The sequence below is a fragment of the Eubalaena glacialis genome, chromosome 2, assembly GCF_028564815.1.
Source record: "Eubalaena glacialis isolate mEubGla1 chromosome 2, mEubGla1.1.hap2.+ XY, whole genome shotgun sequence".
In the NCBI taxonomy this organism is placed as follows: domain Eukaryota; kingdom Metazoa; phylum Chordata; class Mammalia; order Artiodactyla; family Balaenidae; genus Eubalaena; species Eubalaena glacialis.
Window position 1 is genome coordinate 6715214 of NC_083717.1, and position 18710 is coordinate 6733923.

Sequence of the window (18710 nt, forward strand, 5' to 3'; positions counted from 1 at the left end):
ACAAACATTTGCATCCTGCTTGACAGTTTACAAAGATATTTCCTTCATTTGCACAGTTTTATGTGAACTCACAGTAACTGCTGAAAGAAGGTAGGATATATTATAATTGCGGTTTTGTATATAAGGGCAAAACAGCTTCCATTCCAAACCATGCATGTAGACTCTACTAGTGGTTGTGAACTTGAGTTAAAAGTGTCACTGTCATGTATTTTTAATTAATTAATAGCCAAAATGCAAAATAAATTTGAGGAGAGAAGAAACTATTCAAAAAATACTATTATTAACATGGGCATTTTATTAATAAAATTTATAATATTCCTTGCACAGAAATATATTCATATGGATAAAAAAATTTATGTAGGATTGTCGTAAATGTCGTAAACACTGTGGTGGCTAGAGGGTGAATGGCACAGTTCCTGCCTTTAAAGAACTTTTAATTAGGAGAGAGAGAAAGCTTGTTCGGCATAAAATTTTACATAGGATGTGTATACATCTTATCCCCTTTGTTTGAAAGTTTCAGAAAATGGTACTACTTCTGGAGATTAATACTGCTTGAAAGGGGGAGGGTGGCTAAGGTTCAGGAAGAAATTGCGCATTTGTGCTATTTTCTATAAATGTCTAATGCTCAAATCACTGCAATCCAGTATCGGTGGTTTCTGTATCATGCAGCATAACTGCTGTGGCCTCTGCTAATGTAATGGATGGTGGTATTGTATGTGCTGATGGTGTGTTATCTTATTATCCTTACCCCTGTGGGACTGGGAGATTAAAGACGTTAGACTAATTCAGAAATGGGGAAAATCAGAGGTCTCAGCAGGCCCATACGCTGGCCTGGTTCTACAATAGAGGAATCCTCGTGGCTGAAAGGCTCCGTTTGCAGCCTAAGAAAGGGGCGATCAGTATCAGGTTATTCCACGTAGCATATTCTTTCTTCTGATGTTTAATTCTGCATTTTCCAGGATTCTTTTTCTCATGAATGGAAATATTTAACAGGTGACATTTTAACCCTCAAGCACATTGGTTTTCTGAACTGTAGTTTAAGATCAGTGGTTTACGGATTTTTCCCCCACTAAAAATGCTTGATTTTCATCATTAAATTAATGCATTCTTAATATTGTTATTTATGACAGGATTTTCTTCCCTACAGACAACCATTATCACTTACCCTGTGGTTATTTTTAGAGGGAGAGCGGAAGGAACTCCTTTGTCACACCTTATGTGCTATTTTAGAAAGTGCTTGTTGTAGCGACTCTGGACCATACTGCTTGGCTTCATGGCTAAGAGGAAAGACAGCGGAGGAGGCTGCTAGTCTTCCTGGGAGTCCTGCACAGTCCAGCTGCCAAGTGGACCATTCTTGTAAGATACACTTTGATTTCCTGAAGTAATTTCTTGTATGTTTGTTTAAATAAAACTATTGAAAATTTTAAAGGAAAAAAGCTTTAAACATTTTATAAGGTCTCGTTTTCAGCCTAAGCTTAATTCATGAGCTTTGTTAGTATTTTTCATTTCCCTTTTGATTATTTTAATTAACTAGAGGATATTACATTGTTTATTTTTTCTTTCATTTTCAAAAAAACAGGAAATGCATCTCTAAAAATAAACTTAGGTAACAGTTCTAGCTAACTTCTGCTTGATGACAATCTCTTTTGAGCTTTGGAACTCTCATTTAGAAAGCTTAAATAACATGTTTCTATATTCTTTCATTTCAGATACCTTAATGTTTTCTGTGGTATTGGGGAAAAAGGAGTTTTGTTTTTTTTTAACATTAGAAAATGTCTTAAATATCTTTAGTTGTTTCCTAAAGTAAAGAAGGGGACATTTTTCTTCACTGCATGTTGTTTCTTTTCCTCCTGAACTTTTTGGACATGGTTACTATGGATGAATTATTTTAAGATACTTTTAATTATGAGTTTTAATTTTGCATTCATTTAAGTTTTTCATACTTTGAAGATTTCTCTTTAAGATAAATTAAATAACAGCTGTTCTCATTCACAAGAACTCTATGGTCTTTAGTATTTGAAAATTCTTACATAGTTGACCTAAAAACTGCCAGAATGAGCTAGTAAAATGGAGACTTCTGATGGTACAGAAACTAGATAAAAAGAGTTGCTTTTCTGGTTTTCTTTGCAGGAATTAACTTGCCAGTAGGTTGCTTTTGATAATTGGTAGTTCCGGGTGCTTATATTGAGTAAGTGACTTAATCTACCTGTGGTGCAATCCATTAACTATCATCTCTGCGGAACTTGTTTTTAGAGAAACTAGACACCCAGTTTCTAGAAAGTAGATTTCAGTTGCTTGAGACGCACGCCTGGCTTTCCCGGTGGGATTGTCTGTGAGGCATATTGCCTCCTTGAGCTGAACCATCTCTGTGATGTCAGCGCCTTCTCTCTCTCACCTTTGCAGTTACAGTGGCAGATTCTACTAATAGTGCATTTGCAAGGAATAATTTTTAAAATTTAAACAGTTGAATGGCATTTCCTTTTCAGGCCTTTCAAAGAGAATTTAATATATTTTTAGAGTTGATAATGACAGTTGAAGAAAACAAGTGGAAAGTATTCACAAGGTTGATAGTCAAAAAATGTGTCATTGGCACTGGTTTTAAAACACTTTCCAGGTTTTACTGGGTTGCATGTAAGCATGGTTAATAGTGTTGTTTAAGATACTAAAATTTTCATAGGAATAGTTGAACTAGTTAGAAGTTGTTTTAAAGAATATGCGCTTAAAACTGGTCTACGTATTCATATGTAAGAAAATAATGAGATCTTTTCTTGTAACATTTCTCATTAGTATCTCAGTATACTGTGTGCTCCCTGGGATGTGCTGTACATTTCTGTGTTGTTAGGTTAAATCGCTTTAGGTTAAATGGCCTCATGATTCATTAACTTCGGCACTTCCGTAATTAATTTAGGTGGGCATATTATATTGAATTCCCCTCCAAAAAACATAGTTTAGTAATTTTCCAATTTACTTTGTCTCATTTTAAAAATGGACATGAAATGAAACTATATTTTATATTCGTTTTTAATGTATAAATTTGAAAAGTTTTGGTAACTGAAAATTTGAAAATTCACCTTAGATGTTGACAATGAAATGAACTTATATTAAAGTTTTTATTCCATATAACAATCTGTTTTACCTGTTCCTTCCTTTATTCCCAGCTATGTTCTTTTTTTCGTGTTATATTTTTCCACCATCCTGCCTGCTAAGCTTTTTATTTTGCTTGCCTCTTTTCTCTAAATTACTATCTTGATGTCAACTTTCATAGTATATACCCAGTAAAATGATTTAGATAATCAGGCACTGCAGAACAATTACAGTTTGGAAAAGATTAGGTAGAATTTTTATTTTGTCCTGGAATTTTAAACATGAACTGTTTTCCTCCTTGTCAGTATTACATTCTGTACAAACGTTAATTTCATTGGCTTGTGTGGTGTGTAGTTTTGGCTTTTGGTAATGCACACTTGTTTGCAGTAGTGAATATTCAGGTTCAATTTCAGTTTGTTTCCCACACACAAATCAAAAGATTATTTAAATTAATCCTTTTGGACTTTTAAAGATTTAAAAAAGTAATTTGAAACGTTTGAAAATTAAAACTGGACTTTGGAAGGCTAGAATAATGTGACATTTTACATTGTAAATCAAAATTTTAATTTTGATTTCATAACGAATCAATTCAGTTCTCTAGTGAGAATTAATATTTGAAAGTACTAAGATTTACTTTATAAAATATATATGAAATTGTTCATTGTGATAAATGAGAGTAGGCATTTTGATCCATGTAGGATATCTTTAAAGACTTCATCCTTGGGGAGCCGCGACTATCTGGGTTCGGGTCTCAGCTCTGCTGTTTGTTGCTTTGTGCTTTTGGGAGGATTCTTCTCTGGGCTTCAGGTTCCTCCTCTGTAAAATGGGGTAATAGTGTTGTTTGAGGATTAAATGAGGTTAAGGCCCGTAGAGCATTTAGAAAGGGGCCTGGCACTTAGAAAAGTGTTCAGTAAGCTTTACCTTTGATTTCTTAAACATTTATAATTGTACTGTATTAATAAACGTCATCGAAATAAGTTACTGAAAACTTCCCAACAGTTATACAAATAAACGCGGAAACAAACTTAAAGCTGTCGTTGAACCTGTGTACTTTCAAAGTGCTCTGCCTTTTTATATATATCGGTTTAATAATTAAGCATCAAGCCTAAAGATTTTATATTATGTAGGAGGAAGGTTAGCTATGAGGATTTTACTCGGCGCTATGAATTGAAAGATTATTTAAAGTGCAGGACACATTACAACTATGTGTGAAGCACTGTGATTGTCAATAATTTCTCATATTTTAACGATTTCAGCACAACTGAATTAAAAAAGAAATGTTTATTAATTAATCACCCTTCTCCATTCTCAGTATTAAATCCATTTTAGTTATAATCATGGTAACTAAGATGTTGAAATATAAATTTATGTTACAGTAAAGTTGAAAATAAACTGAGAATTTTAAGGGAGTAAGGAAAGAGGGAAACTTTTAACTGCTTGAAAGTATTTACAGCCTGCTGTGTGTATCTTGTGTCATTTATTTGCCATGTGTAGTGCTGAAAAGTGTCTTTTATGTATAGCTGCCTTGGCTGTCGAAGAGCTTGGCTTTGAGCGATTTCATGCATTAATGCAGTAAGTAACGTTGGAACATTTAAAATACTTACCTTGTGGACACATTGCCATTTTAAGTCTGTTCATACTGTGGAAAGGTAGTTAGATTTGTATGCTTGAGGATTAATTTGTTTTCAGATTTCAAAAAAAGAATAATTTGTAAATGTGTACTTAAAATATTCTGATTCCCAAATTAACTATGGAAATATACCCTTTCATAACATTAAAAGCTTTTTCATCATTATAATGAAAAAATCATTTTAGCTTAATGTTTCTGTCTGAGTGAATATAAAGATTTCTAGTGTGATAAATATTTGCATTATTATTTATTGTTTGCCAAAATATGCTTTCTATAATTTTCATTAAAAGTGCCATATTTTCATCAGAGTATTTAAATTTTTTGTTATAAAATAAAAGGTAAGGATAGCTATATCGATAGAATTACAGGTGGCATTTGATTTGAAATGTAACATTATGTTAAAAGAAGCCACAAATGTACACCTTATCTTTGGTGTTCAGATATTTGTTAAATAACTTTCAGGCTTTAAAAAGTCAAGTTTTCTTTGTTCTTAACCATATCCTAGAAGAGGGCCACCTCATTCCTTAAATAACTGTATGATCATTGAAGAAGTTGTTGATGCCAGATAGTTCACCTAAGAGATGAAGAGGTCTCTACTACGTAGGCATTCTATTTTAATGGTATCTATTATAGATAGGGACAGTTGTCAGCAAGCGGTAGCTTTTGCCTTTAATGGCTAAATTTGTATTTTAAAATTTGATAAACTTACAAAAATCTCCTGTTTGTATGTATGCATTTTAATGTAGAAGACAATTAAAAATTTTTCCTATTTATGTATGTAGTCAGTCTCATCATGGTGTTAATACTTAATTCTTTTCCCCCTCCCCAGAAAAAGATCATTCAGAAGTTTATCAGAATTAAAAGATGCTGTCTTCGACCAGTATTCAGTGTGGGGAAACAAATTTGGAGTATTGCTTTTTCTGTATTCTGTGTTACTGACAAAGGTTTGTTCAAGAAGATACTTCTGTTTTTTATTAGTTTGAGTTTAGTATTTTTCCTGAGGTGAAGAGAAATTTTATTCTTCATGTTGTTTCTAAATCTCAGAGTTAAAATCTCTTATGCTGACAGTGAAGAATTGACTTCTCTTTCTTCACTCATCTGTTCCTTAACCACTTTCCAGCTTTCACCCATGATCTTCTGGACTGCAGAGATTATCAGTAATGTTCTAATTATGAAGAACAGTCAGTTCTTTGGAATTTTATTTTCTTTGATATTAGCAGTGTCTGGCACTTGACCCCTTAACCCCTTCTGGAAGCTCTTTCTAAACCCCACTCCCTTCTTAACTTACCTGATACATCACTAGTTCTCTTTCTGTAATGCCTCGTAATTACATTTTTGCTTATAGCTTCATTTCCATCTTTTCCTGTTGTTTACCTCTTTTATTCTCTCAGCTTACCTTTATATGGTTAATTCCAACATGTACACTTCCAGTCCTGCCCTTTTCCCCAAGTGCCAACCTCACATCCCTAGCAGCCTGTTAAGTCTCAGTTATCCTGCTAGATTTGCCGTATCTGAAATCAGACTTCATTCATTTGACAAATGTTTACTGGGCATTGACTCTGTGCTAGTAACTAAACTTATAGTATGGGATACAGTTTTTTTAAATCATTCCTCTTCAGTGTTGTAAACAAACAAAAAAAAGTGGACACATTAATAGTTACTTCCATCATGGCAGTGTGTTTTGGTGTTTATTTGTTTGTTGCATGCACAAAGCATGGTGGGAAATAGGAGAAGGAATGCCAAAGTTCATTTGGTGAAGTCAAGGGCAGACCTTATATTGTAGGGATCATTTGATGGATGAGGAGAAGTTTTCTGGACGGAATATATCTTCTGGGAAGATATTCCAAGCTGTGGGAACTGCAAGTATAAAGACATACGATTATGCCTTTATAATTGGGGATATAACACACATTTGGGAAACTCTAAGTAGTTCAGTATTAGTGTAGCATAATATACCAGAAAGGCAATTGTGGAAGACGAGACTGGGCATTTACGTAGAAAAGACTCAGAAATATGAAGATCCTTGTATACTGTGCAGAAATACTTAAGATTTCCTTTCATGTGGCCAAACTTAGAACAAAAGAAAAATTGTGAACAATGGGGTAACGAGATCTTTTTGTTGATAAAAGATTCTTTAAATTGGCATCAGAGTTGTACTGGAGGGGGTTGGTGTGTGGGGTACAAGACTAGAGTCAGGAAAAAATGGAAAAGTAGTTACTGAAATAGGTGAACCTAAGCCAGAGCAGTGACCATGGAAAAGAAAAGGAGCATGTTTAGAAGCATGTTTTAAACTTAGAAATCTTAACACATTTAGGAGAATATTTAAGAGAAAGAACTTAAAGTACTTGGTAGTTCGTTAGCAGTGGGGAATGGCAGTGATGGAGGTATCTAAGATGACTGGTTTCTTATGAGTTCGTCGTGACCGTTCAGTATTCTCCCAGTTTTTTATGCTCAAAAATTTTGATACCTCCTCTGTCTCTTGTCCTTTACAGCCAATAAAACCATCATGTCTAGTTGTTCTTCCTTGAGCTGGTCTTTAAAATGATGAGCCCTCTCTCCTCAGTGATTATGTCATTTGTTCATATTATTCATCATGGCTGTATCATAGTCTGTTTTGTATAGTTGTTTACAAAGAAGGCCAGTGCAAGATCTCACACTTGTTTGTATCCTTCTATAATATGTACACAATCATTACTATTTTGATTATTGATTATCATCTCTTTAATTCTTAGAAATGGCCTGTTATCAGATAGAACCAATGGTTAAAGTTAGGTGAATAGCACAATGAATGACAGTTTATCTTTGTCATTTTGGAATTGATGGAGTTAAAATGCCTAGTTCTTCTTGTACTTATCCAGTATCTAGACTTCAGGGATTTGGATGCTCTTTTGGGGCATTAAAAATATCTGAAAATTGGCTTTCAGGAAAATAGGAATCTTCCTGCCCCCAGTCTACATTTTATTTTGTCAGTGCACGTTTGAATTACCAATATGTAAGAACACACAATCAGAAGCAAACCTTCCATTTTCTTATGTACCAGATATACCTTTTGTGTATTTAAATTCATGTCTTTATCAGCATTCATGTGTGTATGTATTTAGTACCAATGAGTTTTTTTAATGATCTAAGAAAATACATCAGACACCTTAGCAGGAATTTAGTACCAATGAGTACCAATTTAGTACCAATGAGTTTTTTTAATGATCTAAGAAAATACATCAGACACCTTAGCAGGAATATTAGGTTTGAATACAGTTTCACCTGAAGTTAAGTGAGTATTAACTTTCGGATACAATAATTCTCTCCTCCCTCCTCTTGAAGCTTAAACATTCTTTTTCTCTCTCTACCCCTTTAACCCACATACCAACATTGGATCTGTTACCTGTGTTCTTATGTAGAGCCCATGGAAGAAAATAAAAGATTCTTGACTGACTACTACTCACCATTATCATCTCAAATGCACCCCCCATTTCAGATCTGGGTAATTCTTTGGGAGAAAAGTTAATTAAGTAATTGTGTTTTATTAATTTATAGTATAAATTGATCAGTTTTTAAACTGCCATAATTTTCATTTTTAGTTTTTAAAATAAGCCAATGAATTCTTGGTTTCTTTAGGGCATTGAAAACATAAAAAATGAAATTGAAGATTCAAGTGAACCTTTGATAGATCCTGTGTATGGACATGGCAGGTAATTAACTAAAATCTATTATTTCCTCATAGGGACTTTTGTTTTTAGGGACTTGACCTAAGATAAAACACTACTGGGTCAAATAATTTTGTCTGTCAGTGCTAACAGCATAAAGTCTGTGAACTTGAGCAGTCTTATGCTTTATGCAGTGTTTGCTTTAGGTATGAAGTGTTAATTTCCACTTTAGATTTATGTGTGCATTGGATTTATTATAGGAAATATTTTGTTTTAAGATGACACTGGGGATATTTTAACAAATTCTGCTTGATATTCATGAAGCAGAATGTTCATGAAATTTTCTAATAGATGAAATTTACTCATTTCGACTTAGAAATAAGTATACCCTTATTTGTAAATGCTTTCCTGCTTGGGTGAAAAAAAATTTTTATTTATTTTTCTCTGAGAATACCCTCCCTCTCAAGCTCTTTATAGCTATTTCTAGTAAAATTAATAACACAGTGATCGATTGTTAACTCACTCTAAAACATAAGTCCTTTTCTTTAGATCTTTCTGCCTCAGAGGTTAAAATTCACATATCTTCCATCAAACACAAATTTTACAATTACATATGTATTTTTTAAGACGATTATAAATATTAAGTAAAGTGTTAGTCTAAGTATCATTTTTTTTCATCCATTTAAATACGATGTCTTGGATAAAGTTGTTAAGTTTATATGCACATGTTAGAACAATAGATACCATTGCGGTGATACAGCAAGTGACACATTTAGCAAGGTGGTTGTTCAGCAAAGTACATAAAATGAGAACTATAAGGTTTCTCTCTAACTTGGTTTTCTAAACAATATAATTGAATGTAAAAAGTCATTATTTTATGCCTTACCTTAGGAATCATTTGTTTTGAAAATTAGTGTATTCGTATTTTAATTACTTTTTAATTTTTATTAACAGCCAAAGTTTAATTAACCTCCTTCTAACGGGACACGCAGTTTCTAACGTATGGGACGGTGATAGAGAATGCTCAGGAATGAGTAAGTATGTTCTTCATTGTGTTTATCTTGTTTATGATTAATATTTCACTAGAATACAGTTGATGGTTAATTAATCTGTTTAGTGGCTCTGCGTTACTTAGAGGTTAAGATAAATGCTTTGTTATAGGAGAATCCCTTACAGTTTTCAAGGTGCTGTAACATGAAGAGCGTAGACTTTGGAGGCAGACAAACTTGGGTTCAAATCCCAAGTGTATGACTTGAGTCAAGTTACTTCTCAAGCCTTTAGTTTTCTCTAGTATAAAACTAGGATTGTAGGACTAACTTCTTTAGAAAAAGTAATAAATAGTCCTCTTAATATACGTAAAGTTAGTACATATTTATCCAGTGGTATCTGTGAGTCTGGAACACTATTGCATTTTGCTTGAAATTGAGAATTACAAGTATTGTGATTTGAAATATTTGCTTTAAGAGGCTAGTGGTTTTTTTCCTGTATTACTTTTAATGTTCGTAATTTCCTTTAAAATGTGGGGCACATTTAAGGTTATCCGAGCATTTTAAACCACCATCGCCTCCATTTCTGGCCTTTGTCATTTCTTGCCTGTAGCTTCATGTTGTTGCCAGGGATGTTGGCATGAAACCCCTTTGGCCAGGCCATCCAGTAGGCAGGGCTGACACACAGCCCCGAAGAGATTCCCTTTGGTTTGTTCTTACTCAGTCAGCCTGCTTTCATTTCTACTGAATAACTGCTGTGTACCTCCTCTTGAAGTATGTGGTACAGAACAGAAAGCATCATGGCTCCTATGGTTCACAGGGAAATTTATTTTTTCTTCTATAATTAGATAAAACTGTCACCAAATGACAGAAGCAAAGATTATGATTGAGAAAATAATAGTTACTGCTTTTTGCTCCCATTTAAATGAGTGAATCTTGATCTTAAATTTGAAGTTCTCTCAAATTTTAGAAAGACACAAAGTTAATTAACAGAAACATGAAAGAATACAATATTAAGGGAAAAAAATCAGTAAAAATTAATGAATTTCAAAATTAAAAAGCACCTTAACGCAATCCAACCCTTCATTTTACTGTTTAAGAAATTTAAGAGCTACCCTTCCTTCCTACGTTAGATAATATATGCAAAATCATCTGAGTGATGAGGTTAGAATGAGAACCTAATTTAGGTGGTTTCTGGTAAAGGTCAAAATTTAAGCAGTAAAATTCACTGACAAAAAAAGTAGCCAGGTTATCTTGCTCTATTTTTTTGTTTGTTTGTTTTTTTTGGGTAATTGAGCCCATCCTATTCTTGAGCCCTCATTCTGATTGATAGCTGAAAGTATTTAATCCTGCTGGTTAAAGGCATGTCAGTCTCTCAAGTCTGCCATAGGCTCTTCTTCATGCTGTGTACTTCCTTTACAGGATATTGGTCAATTATTCCAGTTTAGCTTCTTGATGTGTACTAATTCATCCTTTTCTGTTTCTTGAAATATTAGCTTTCAAAGCTGTTGTCTTGCTGTGGATTTTTTTTAAAGTATAGTTTAAATATCAAAACTAAGCAATGACTTTGAAATAATTATCTTGGAAAAGAAAATAGGCAGGGTATATTTCTTGCATTTTCCCTTAATCGTTAGGAATGTTGACTTAAGGTTGAATCTGTTTTCAGTCACCAAACTTAAAATAAAAATCCATACATTCATTCAGCATTTATTGGATATTTTTCTGACAACATGGGAGGAGGTTGTGATATATGTAATATACAAAGAAAAATTATAATTAAAGAGTTACTAGTTTTATAAATCTTTAGGCAAGCTGCTTTACTCCTCTTGGCTAGTAGGGAGGTAATATCTTCCTCAAAGGGTTGTTAGATTGTAAAGACTAAGATTAAATTTCTAAAATGCCTCAACTGGCCCATGGGAAGAACTTGGCTTTCCCTCAAAAGAGGAAAACAAGAACATGCACACAAATGACTGTAATGGGAGGTAAAATGAAGCATGTTGAAATAAAGTGTTACAGAATTCAGGAGAAGGAGAAAACCTTTGGGATAGGTGGAGAGCCATAAAGTACGAGTTACCCTTTTAATGGGGCCACGTGGAATGAGAGAGAGGGAAAAATATAGGTTGTGTCTACAGGGACAGGGAGACAGATGAGTCTGATTAGAGCAGTGTATCTTAATCCCGACTATGCGTTATCACTTAGGGTGCCTAAGAGTAAGTCAGTGCTCAGGCCCCAGCTGAGAGTAAATAAACAAATTAGAATTCCTAGGTAATGGGGTCTGGACATGGATCATTTTAAAATTACCCCTAGATGGTTTTAATATGCAGCCAGTTTTGAGGAGACAAGAGCATTGGCGTCTGTGAAGGAGACAGTGGGAGGGAATATCATAAACGTAGGGCTGGGTAAGAACCCAGAGGATCTTGATTGGAAGAAGTTTAAACATTAGCTGGCAAACGTTAGGAAGAGAGTCATTGAAGGCATTTAAACAGAGCAATAACGTAAGACACAAGATAAGAACACTAATCTGTCAGCTTGTAGAATGCATTGGAATGGGATGGGATGAAAGCTATAGCACATAGTCAAGGCAGCTGGGAGGTAACGAGATGAAATAGGCATGGCAAAGGAAGAGAAACAGAGCCACTAGGGTTTGGGTACTTTGTGCTAAGCAGTATGTTTTGGATATGTATCTTCTCAACCTCAATATATACAGGTAAGAAAACTGAGGCTCAGATAATTTAGTAATTTGCCCAGTGTCCAGCGGCAGGCGTACACAGCTTTTGACCACAGCCAAGGCCTGCGCTGAGTCCCCCATAGCACATTCTCCTCCTGGACTACTCTTCCTCTGTGAAAGAGCCTGCAGGAAAGTAGAATTTGTAGAATTCAGCTATGAACTAGACAGATGAGGGTAAGGTACAAATAACCAATAGGTTTTCAAATAAAGTTTATGAATAAATGAACACGTGAAAGAAACATCATGGGAAGTCAGCTTTAAGTCACTGTGTATGTTTTGGTGACAGAAAACAATCCTTTTCCTCAAGTATTTCATTTTCTTTCAAGAGCAGTTACAACTGTTGACGATTGTTAAGAATGCCCATTATGCAGCAGTGACAAACAGTATTTTAACAATGCCAAGCTCTGTTCTTAGTATTTAATGACTGTCTTTTTTTTTTTTTTTTTCCATTTTCTCACTTCGTTCTTATAACTACTCTATGAAGGTCATAGAATAAAGGAAAGTAAGGCACCAAATTAAGTATCTTGCTTCATCCATACAGTTTAGTAAACAGCAGAGCTGGGATTTCAACCACAGTAGTCTGGTTCCCTGCAACCAGCATACTTAATCATCATGATATACAGCCTCTTAAACTATACTTAACAGAGTCTTCAGTGTGAAAATAAATATGTAGGATTATGTGGACGAAGTTTATTTTATTAAGTTTCACAGTAGCCCTGAGAGGTAGTTATTTGCCTCATTTATAGAGAGAAGCTGAGATTGAGAATTTAATCCAAAGATTTTTGTCCATGATACAGAGTTAGTGAATGAGCTGTGCTGTATCTCTCAATCAAGGTGAATGAGGGCTAGGAGTAGGCTATGAATTTAGCAATTAAAAGAGCAATTTAGCTCTTTCCTTTCTTTAAAAGAGCAGTTGAGATAGAAGCCATATCATAGGGAGTCAATATTTTAGCAGTGTAAGCAAGGAAACTTTGCTGGTGGAAGGATGGAAACAGGAGTTCATTGCCTGGTCAAAATAAGGCCAAGAGATGGTATACACAGGTATTGTTTTAAGGGAAGGGAAGTCACCTAAATTGTTAGGAAGGGAACTGCTTTTAATAGAAGAGATAGTAAATGGAGTCAAGAGTAACAGTGACCTTGGAAAGATGCACAGTTCTTCTAAAACGGGAAGAAAGAATGTGTTGAGAAAAGAAAAAGGCATTTTGAAATATGCAAGATTTGAATTGGGAGAACTCTTGAGAGTTTGAAGTTGCTGAGAATGAGTGGACAGAGAAAGTTAGAGGCATATAAAGGAGAGAAAGAGTTTGAATCAACTGCTTTAAGAAGGAATATAAAGATGGATTATGAAAGAAGTTTTTAAATGTGCAATCAGAATTAAGAGCTGAGATGAGGTTACATAGAATTATTTAGAGTGGATCTAACCAGTAAAGCTTATAATTAGGCTTTTTCCTAGCAATAATCATCAATCTGGCGGTGGGAAAGAAAATGGACATTACGTGTTTATCCGGGAAAGGCCAAGAAGTTTCAATGAAAGATAAATGGGCAGTTTTCTCACCTTTATTTATAAAGGATATCAATGCTTGATCTGTCATATATGTAGTAAACATTTTTTCCCCAGTTTGTCTTTTGCCCCTAGTTTATTTTTTATGAACCTTTAGATGGTACTACCATTTTTGGCTGTTACAAACAATTCTGCAGTGAACATTTTTGTATATATCTCTCTGTTCAAATTCAAGTATTCCTGTAGGATAGATTCCTAAAAGCAGAACGTATGTTAAAAAAATTTAGGCTTCTGGGTTTTTTTTTTGTTTTTTTTTTAACTAAATGGATTATTGAGATGTAATTCACATACCTTACACGTCTCCCATTTAAAATGTGCAAGTCACTGGTTTTAGTGTGTTCTTAAGTGTTGCACAGCCATCACCACATCACTTTTAGAACGTTCGTTTGTATCATCTCCGCAGTAAGCCTTGAACCCATTAGCAGTCACTTCCCCAAAACCCTTAGCAGCCATTAATCTACTTCCTGTGTCTCTGTAGGTTTGCCTGTTCTGGACATTTCTGGTAACAGACTCATGTCTTTAATATCTGGTCTTCTGTACCAGCTTATTTCACTTAGCATAATGTTTTCAAGGTTCATCCATGTTTTAGCATGTACCAGCACTCCCATTTTATTGAACAATATTTCATTATGGTTTATACCACATTTTCTTTTTTCGTTCATCAGTTGAGGGACATTTGGCTTGTTTCCACTTGGTTGTGATGAGTAATGTGGTTAGGAACATTTATGTACAAATGTTTGTGAGAATATGTTTTTATTTTTCTTTAGCATCTTCCCAGGAGTGAAAATCCTGGGTCATATGATAATTCTGTGTTTATTTAACCTTTTAAGGAACACCTGTTAAACTTTGATAGATAATGCCAAATTACCTTCTAAAATTTGCTTTACCAACTAGAGAAGTATAAACTTATGCTTCCAGCATGTCGGAGAGTTCCCTGTTTTTCTGCATACTGGCCAACACTCAGAGCTCTCCCTCTTTAATATTTTGTCCATAGTTTATTGACACCTGGTAGCCTATTTTGATTCACGTTTCTCTGATTCCTAGTGAGGCTGCACTTGATCATCTTTTCATATGTTTCTCAACTTTCAGTGTTTCTTCTTCTGGGAATTGTCTCTTTCTGTCTTTTGGCATTTTCAGGGGAGAGGTTATTTATTTTCTTTAATTTACAATTTCTAGGGATGCTTTATAAATTCTTTGTTCTTTGTGTGTTAAATCTGTGTTGCAAATATTTTCTCTCAGCCTTTTCTGTCTCCTTTAACTTTGCCACTGGTATCTTTTATATACCAAAGCTCTTCATTTTTATGAGATTAAATCATTTGATCTCTTCTGTTATGGCTTTTGTTTTTAAATTTTTTCCTTGTATCTGTTTTATGTTTCTCCTACCCAAGATTAAAACTAATACTCTAGTATTTTCTTCAAATGCTTTTGTAGACGTTATTTTTTTTTAAGTGTTTAGCTCATTAATCCATCTGATTATTTATTTATGAGTGGTATGAAGTAAGGATCTACCTTTTTACTTTTTCCCAAAGAATTTCCTAATATCCTAATTCCAGTCAATTCTCCACAGATACGAAACACCGGCTTTATCAAATAACAGATTTTCCCATAGGTATGAGTCATTTTTTGGAGTCTTCTATTCCACTAATCTATTTGTGAGTTCTTCTGCCAAAACTACACCATTACATAGTTATATAATACACTTTGATATTTATTAGCACGTTCCCTAATATTGTACTTTTTCAAATTTATCATGGTCCTTTCCATACTATCTATTCCAATTAAATGCTTTTCCAGCTTTTTAATTTCTAGTTTTAAGAAATCTCTAAACATTTTGCTTGAGGTTACAGTAAATTTGTATATTATTTTAGAGAAGTGACATCTTTACAATATTAGGTCTTCCCATCTAGATAGTTTTTTATATCTTTAAATGAAAGTATATATTGTTGATCATATAGTTCTTGAATTCATGTACATTATTCTACCTCAGTTGTTAAAACTAGCTTTTGCTTCTGCCATAGAGTACAAATAAAACTGCAATAGAACTAATCACTGAATTCATTCTTGCCCACGCCTCAGTCCTTCACAGTAACTAGCCTGGTATTTTAAACACCTAAATCAGATCATGATATTCTCTCACTTAAAACCATTCAATAGCTGGCTTCCCCATGCACTTAAAATAAAATCCAAACTTCTTAGCAAGGTCTTAAAATCCTTTCGTGGTCTGGCCCCTATTAACCTGCCAGATATCTTCATTTTTACTGTTGGCTGTATTTTGAGCTGAGGTTTTCTTTGATTTTATTTTCCCATAGATCAGTCTTCCCATGGCCTCCTTTCTTTCTTAAACAAATCCCTCAGCATTTGCGTACCCTCTCTTTTTTTTATGTATTGTACATTTATTGCTTTCGTATGTTTATTTGATGATTATTTTTATTTTAATGTTTTCTTCATTTTATGGGATTGAAATAGAGTCAGGTCTTATAAATCAGAAACCCACATTCTTCGTTTCTTTTTTCTTTGATAGAAATCACTATGGCAGTCCTTCCAGGCATAGTTAATTGAAAGCTGATAGACTCATGATACATAGACAGTACGAGAATCTAAACTCTGAAGATTAAGATCATTTTGAAATTTTCGTGTTTTTTTTTTTTAAACTTTGGGTTTGTTTATTTATTTATTTATTTATTTATGGCTGCGCTGGGTCTTCATTTCTGTGCGAGGGCTTTCTCTAGTTGCGGCAAGTGGGGGCCACTCTTCATTGCGGTGCGCGGGCCTCTCATTATCGCGGCCTCTCTTGTTGCGGAGCATAGCCTCCAGATGCGCAGGCTCAGTAATTGTGGCTCACGGGCCTAGTTGCTCCGCGGCATGTGGGATCTTCCCAGACCAGGGCTCGAACCCGTGTCCCCTGCATTGGCAGGCAGATTCTCAACCACTCCGCCACCAGGGCAGCCCTAAAATTGTCATATTTTTAAGTAATTAATGTGAATTGCAATTAGTGGCCAGGTGCTATACAAATTTGAAACGTATTTGGTTTATCAGAATTTATGTGAGGAAAGATCAGAAGTGCTCCTTTTCTCCAAATTCTATTAGTTGTAAAAATATATTAAGTTAGCTGGAACTAAGTTGCCAGACAAAAATGCAGGACTCCCATTTAAATTTGAATTTCAAATAAACAATCATTTTTAGTGTAAGTATGTCCCATTCAGTATTTGGAATATACTTATACTGAAAAATTATATTTTGTATCTGAAATTTATATTTAACTGGACATCTTGTGTTTTTATTTGCTAGATCTGGCAACCCTGGCTAGATGCCAACTCTCTAGCAACCTGACTTCTCAGGAATACGACAGACAGCTAATAAGGGGGTTTTAAAAAGCTCCTCACTTCAAAAATAGATTTCACAAAGTTTATGGCTCAAATTGCATGTACCTTTACCTGTAAGTGAGACAACCAAGCCTTTTTCTGTATTTTATTGTTTTTTATTTGAGGTATTCTAACATCCTTAAAGTCCTTTTTTTTTTTCCATATTTTTAACTATAGATTCTTTACCTTACTTACTCAAGGACCCTACATAATCTCACCCCAGCTTAATTTTTCAGCCATCATGAACCTGTGCTTGAACAGAATCATGCTGCTTGCTTTCATTTCTTTGTTCATGCCCCTCCCTGTGCCTGAAGACCTGTATCCCTCGCATCTGTGCTTGTCCAGTCCTTCAGCTCGCACTTCATGGGCCCTCCCTTCCCCGGGGCACTTCCTGATTCCCACAGCTGCAGGTCATCCATCCTGCTTCTGAGCACTTTGCCTTCATGGCACTTACCACATTCTACTTTGGTTTTTTTGGTGGGGGGGGGGGGGGTTGAATTTTTTTAACTGTAGTAAGAACATTTAACATGAGATCTATCCTGTAACGAATTTTTAAGTATGGTATTAACTATAGGTACAAGATTGTGTAGCAGATCTTTACGACTTATTCATCTTACGTAACTGAAACTTTGTCTGTGGAATAGCAGCTGCCTCTCTCCTCCTCCTCCCAGCTCCTGGCAACCACCATTGTACTCTCGACTTCTATGAGTTTGACTATTTTAGAAACCTCGTCTAAGTGGAATCATGTAGTATTTCTCCTTCTGTGACTGGCATATGTCACTTAGCATAAGGTCCTCGAGGTTCATACATGTGCACATATAATAAGATTTCCTTCTTTTGTAAGCCTGAATAATATTCCATTGTATGGATATTGCACAGTTGCTTTATCCATTTATTTGTTGCTAGACATTTAGGTTGTTTCAGTTTCTCCACTATTGTGAACAGCGCTGCAGTGAGCATGGGAATGCAGATATCTCTTTGAGATCCTGATTTCATTCTTTTGGACTAAATACACCAAAGTGGAACTGTTGGATCATATGGTGGTTCTATTTTTAATTTTTTGAGGAACCTCGATCCTGTTTTCCATTTTAGATCCCCACCAACAGTGTACAAGGATTCAGATTCTACACACCCTCCCCAGCATTTATCTTTTGTGTTCTTGAGAATGCTTAGCCTAACATTGTGGTTTCAGTTTGCACCTCTCTGACGATCAGTGATGTTCAGCATCTTTCCATATACCGTTGGCCATTTTGTGTATTCTTTAGGGAAATGTCTAAGTCCTTTGCCCAGATTTTTTTGTTTTGGCGTCTTGTTTTGTTTTCTGGGTGATTTGGTCTTTTGCAGCTGAGTTGTAGGAGTTCCTTATATATTGTGGATATTAACCCCTCATCAGATACCTGGTTTGCAGAGAGGCTCTTTGCTTCTTCGTCTTCATATTCCCAGTGGTACCTTTGTATTCCTACACTGTGCTTAGCGTTGTTCTTTTCCATACTTGGCACCCAGAGCATGTTTGTTAAGTAAATGTAGTGCAGTTATCTGCTTTCCAAGTCAGCGTCAAGTTTGAAAGGCCCAAGAAGGACTTCTGTAGACACCCTGACAGTAGTGAGAAGTGGTAGTTGGGAATGGAGGAGAAGGGTATAAAAAAGCAAACTCAGGAATATAAAACTCTGCATTTAGGTACAGTGTCACTGACTGAACAGAAGGGTTGATAGACA

General features: G+C 35.0%; 1 protein-coding gene across 4 annotated transcripts in view; it reads left to right on the forward strand.

The window, feature by feature from the left end:
- MINDY3 (MINDY lysine 48 deubiquitinase 3) overlaps positions 1 to 18710 on the forward strand; it is a 92344-nt gene that overhangs the window by 17065 nt on the left and 56569 nt on the right. For all 4 annotated transcript variants that reach the window (XM_061181561.1, XM_061181562.1, XM_061181563.1 and 1 more), the window contains 5 exons: positions 1183 to 1356; positions 4605 to 4656; positions 5544 to 5658; positions 8330 to 8403; positions 9313 to 9392. In XM_061181561.1, the coding sequence (XP_061037544.1) occupies positions 1183 to 1356; positions 4605 to 4656; positions 5544 to 5658; positions 8330 to 8403; positions 9313 to 9392 (495 nt within the window). The remainder of the gene's footprint in view (positions 1 to 1182; positions 1357 to 4604; positions 4657 to 5543; positions 5659 to 8329; positions 8404 to 9312; positions 9393 to 18710) is intronic.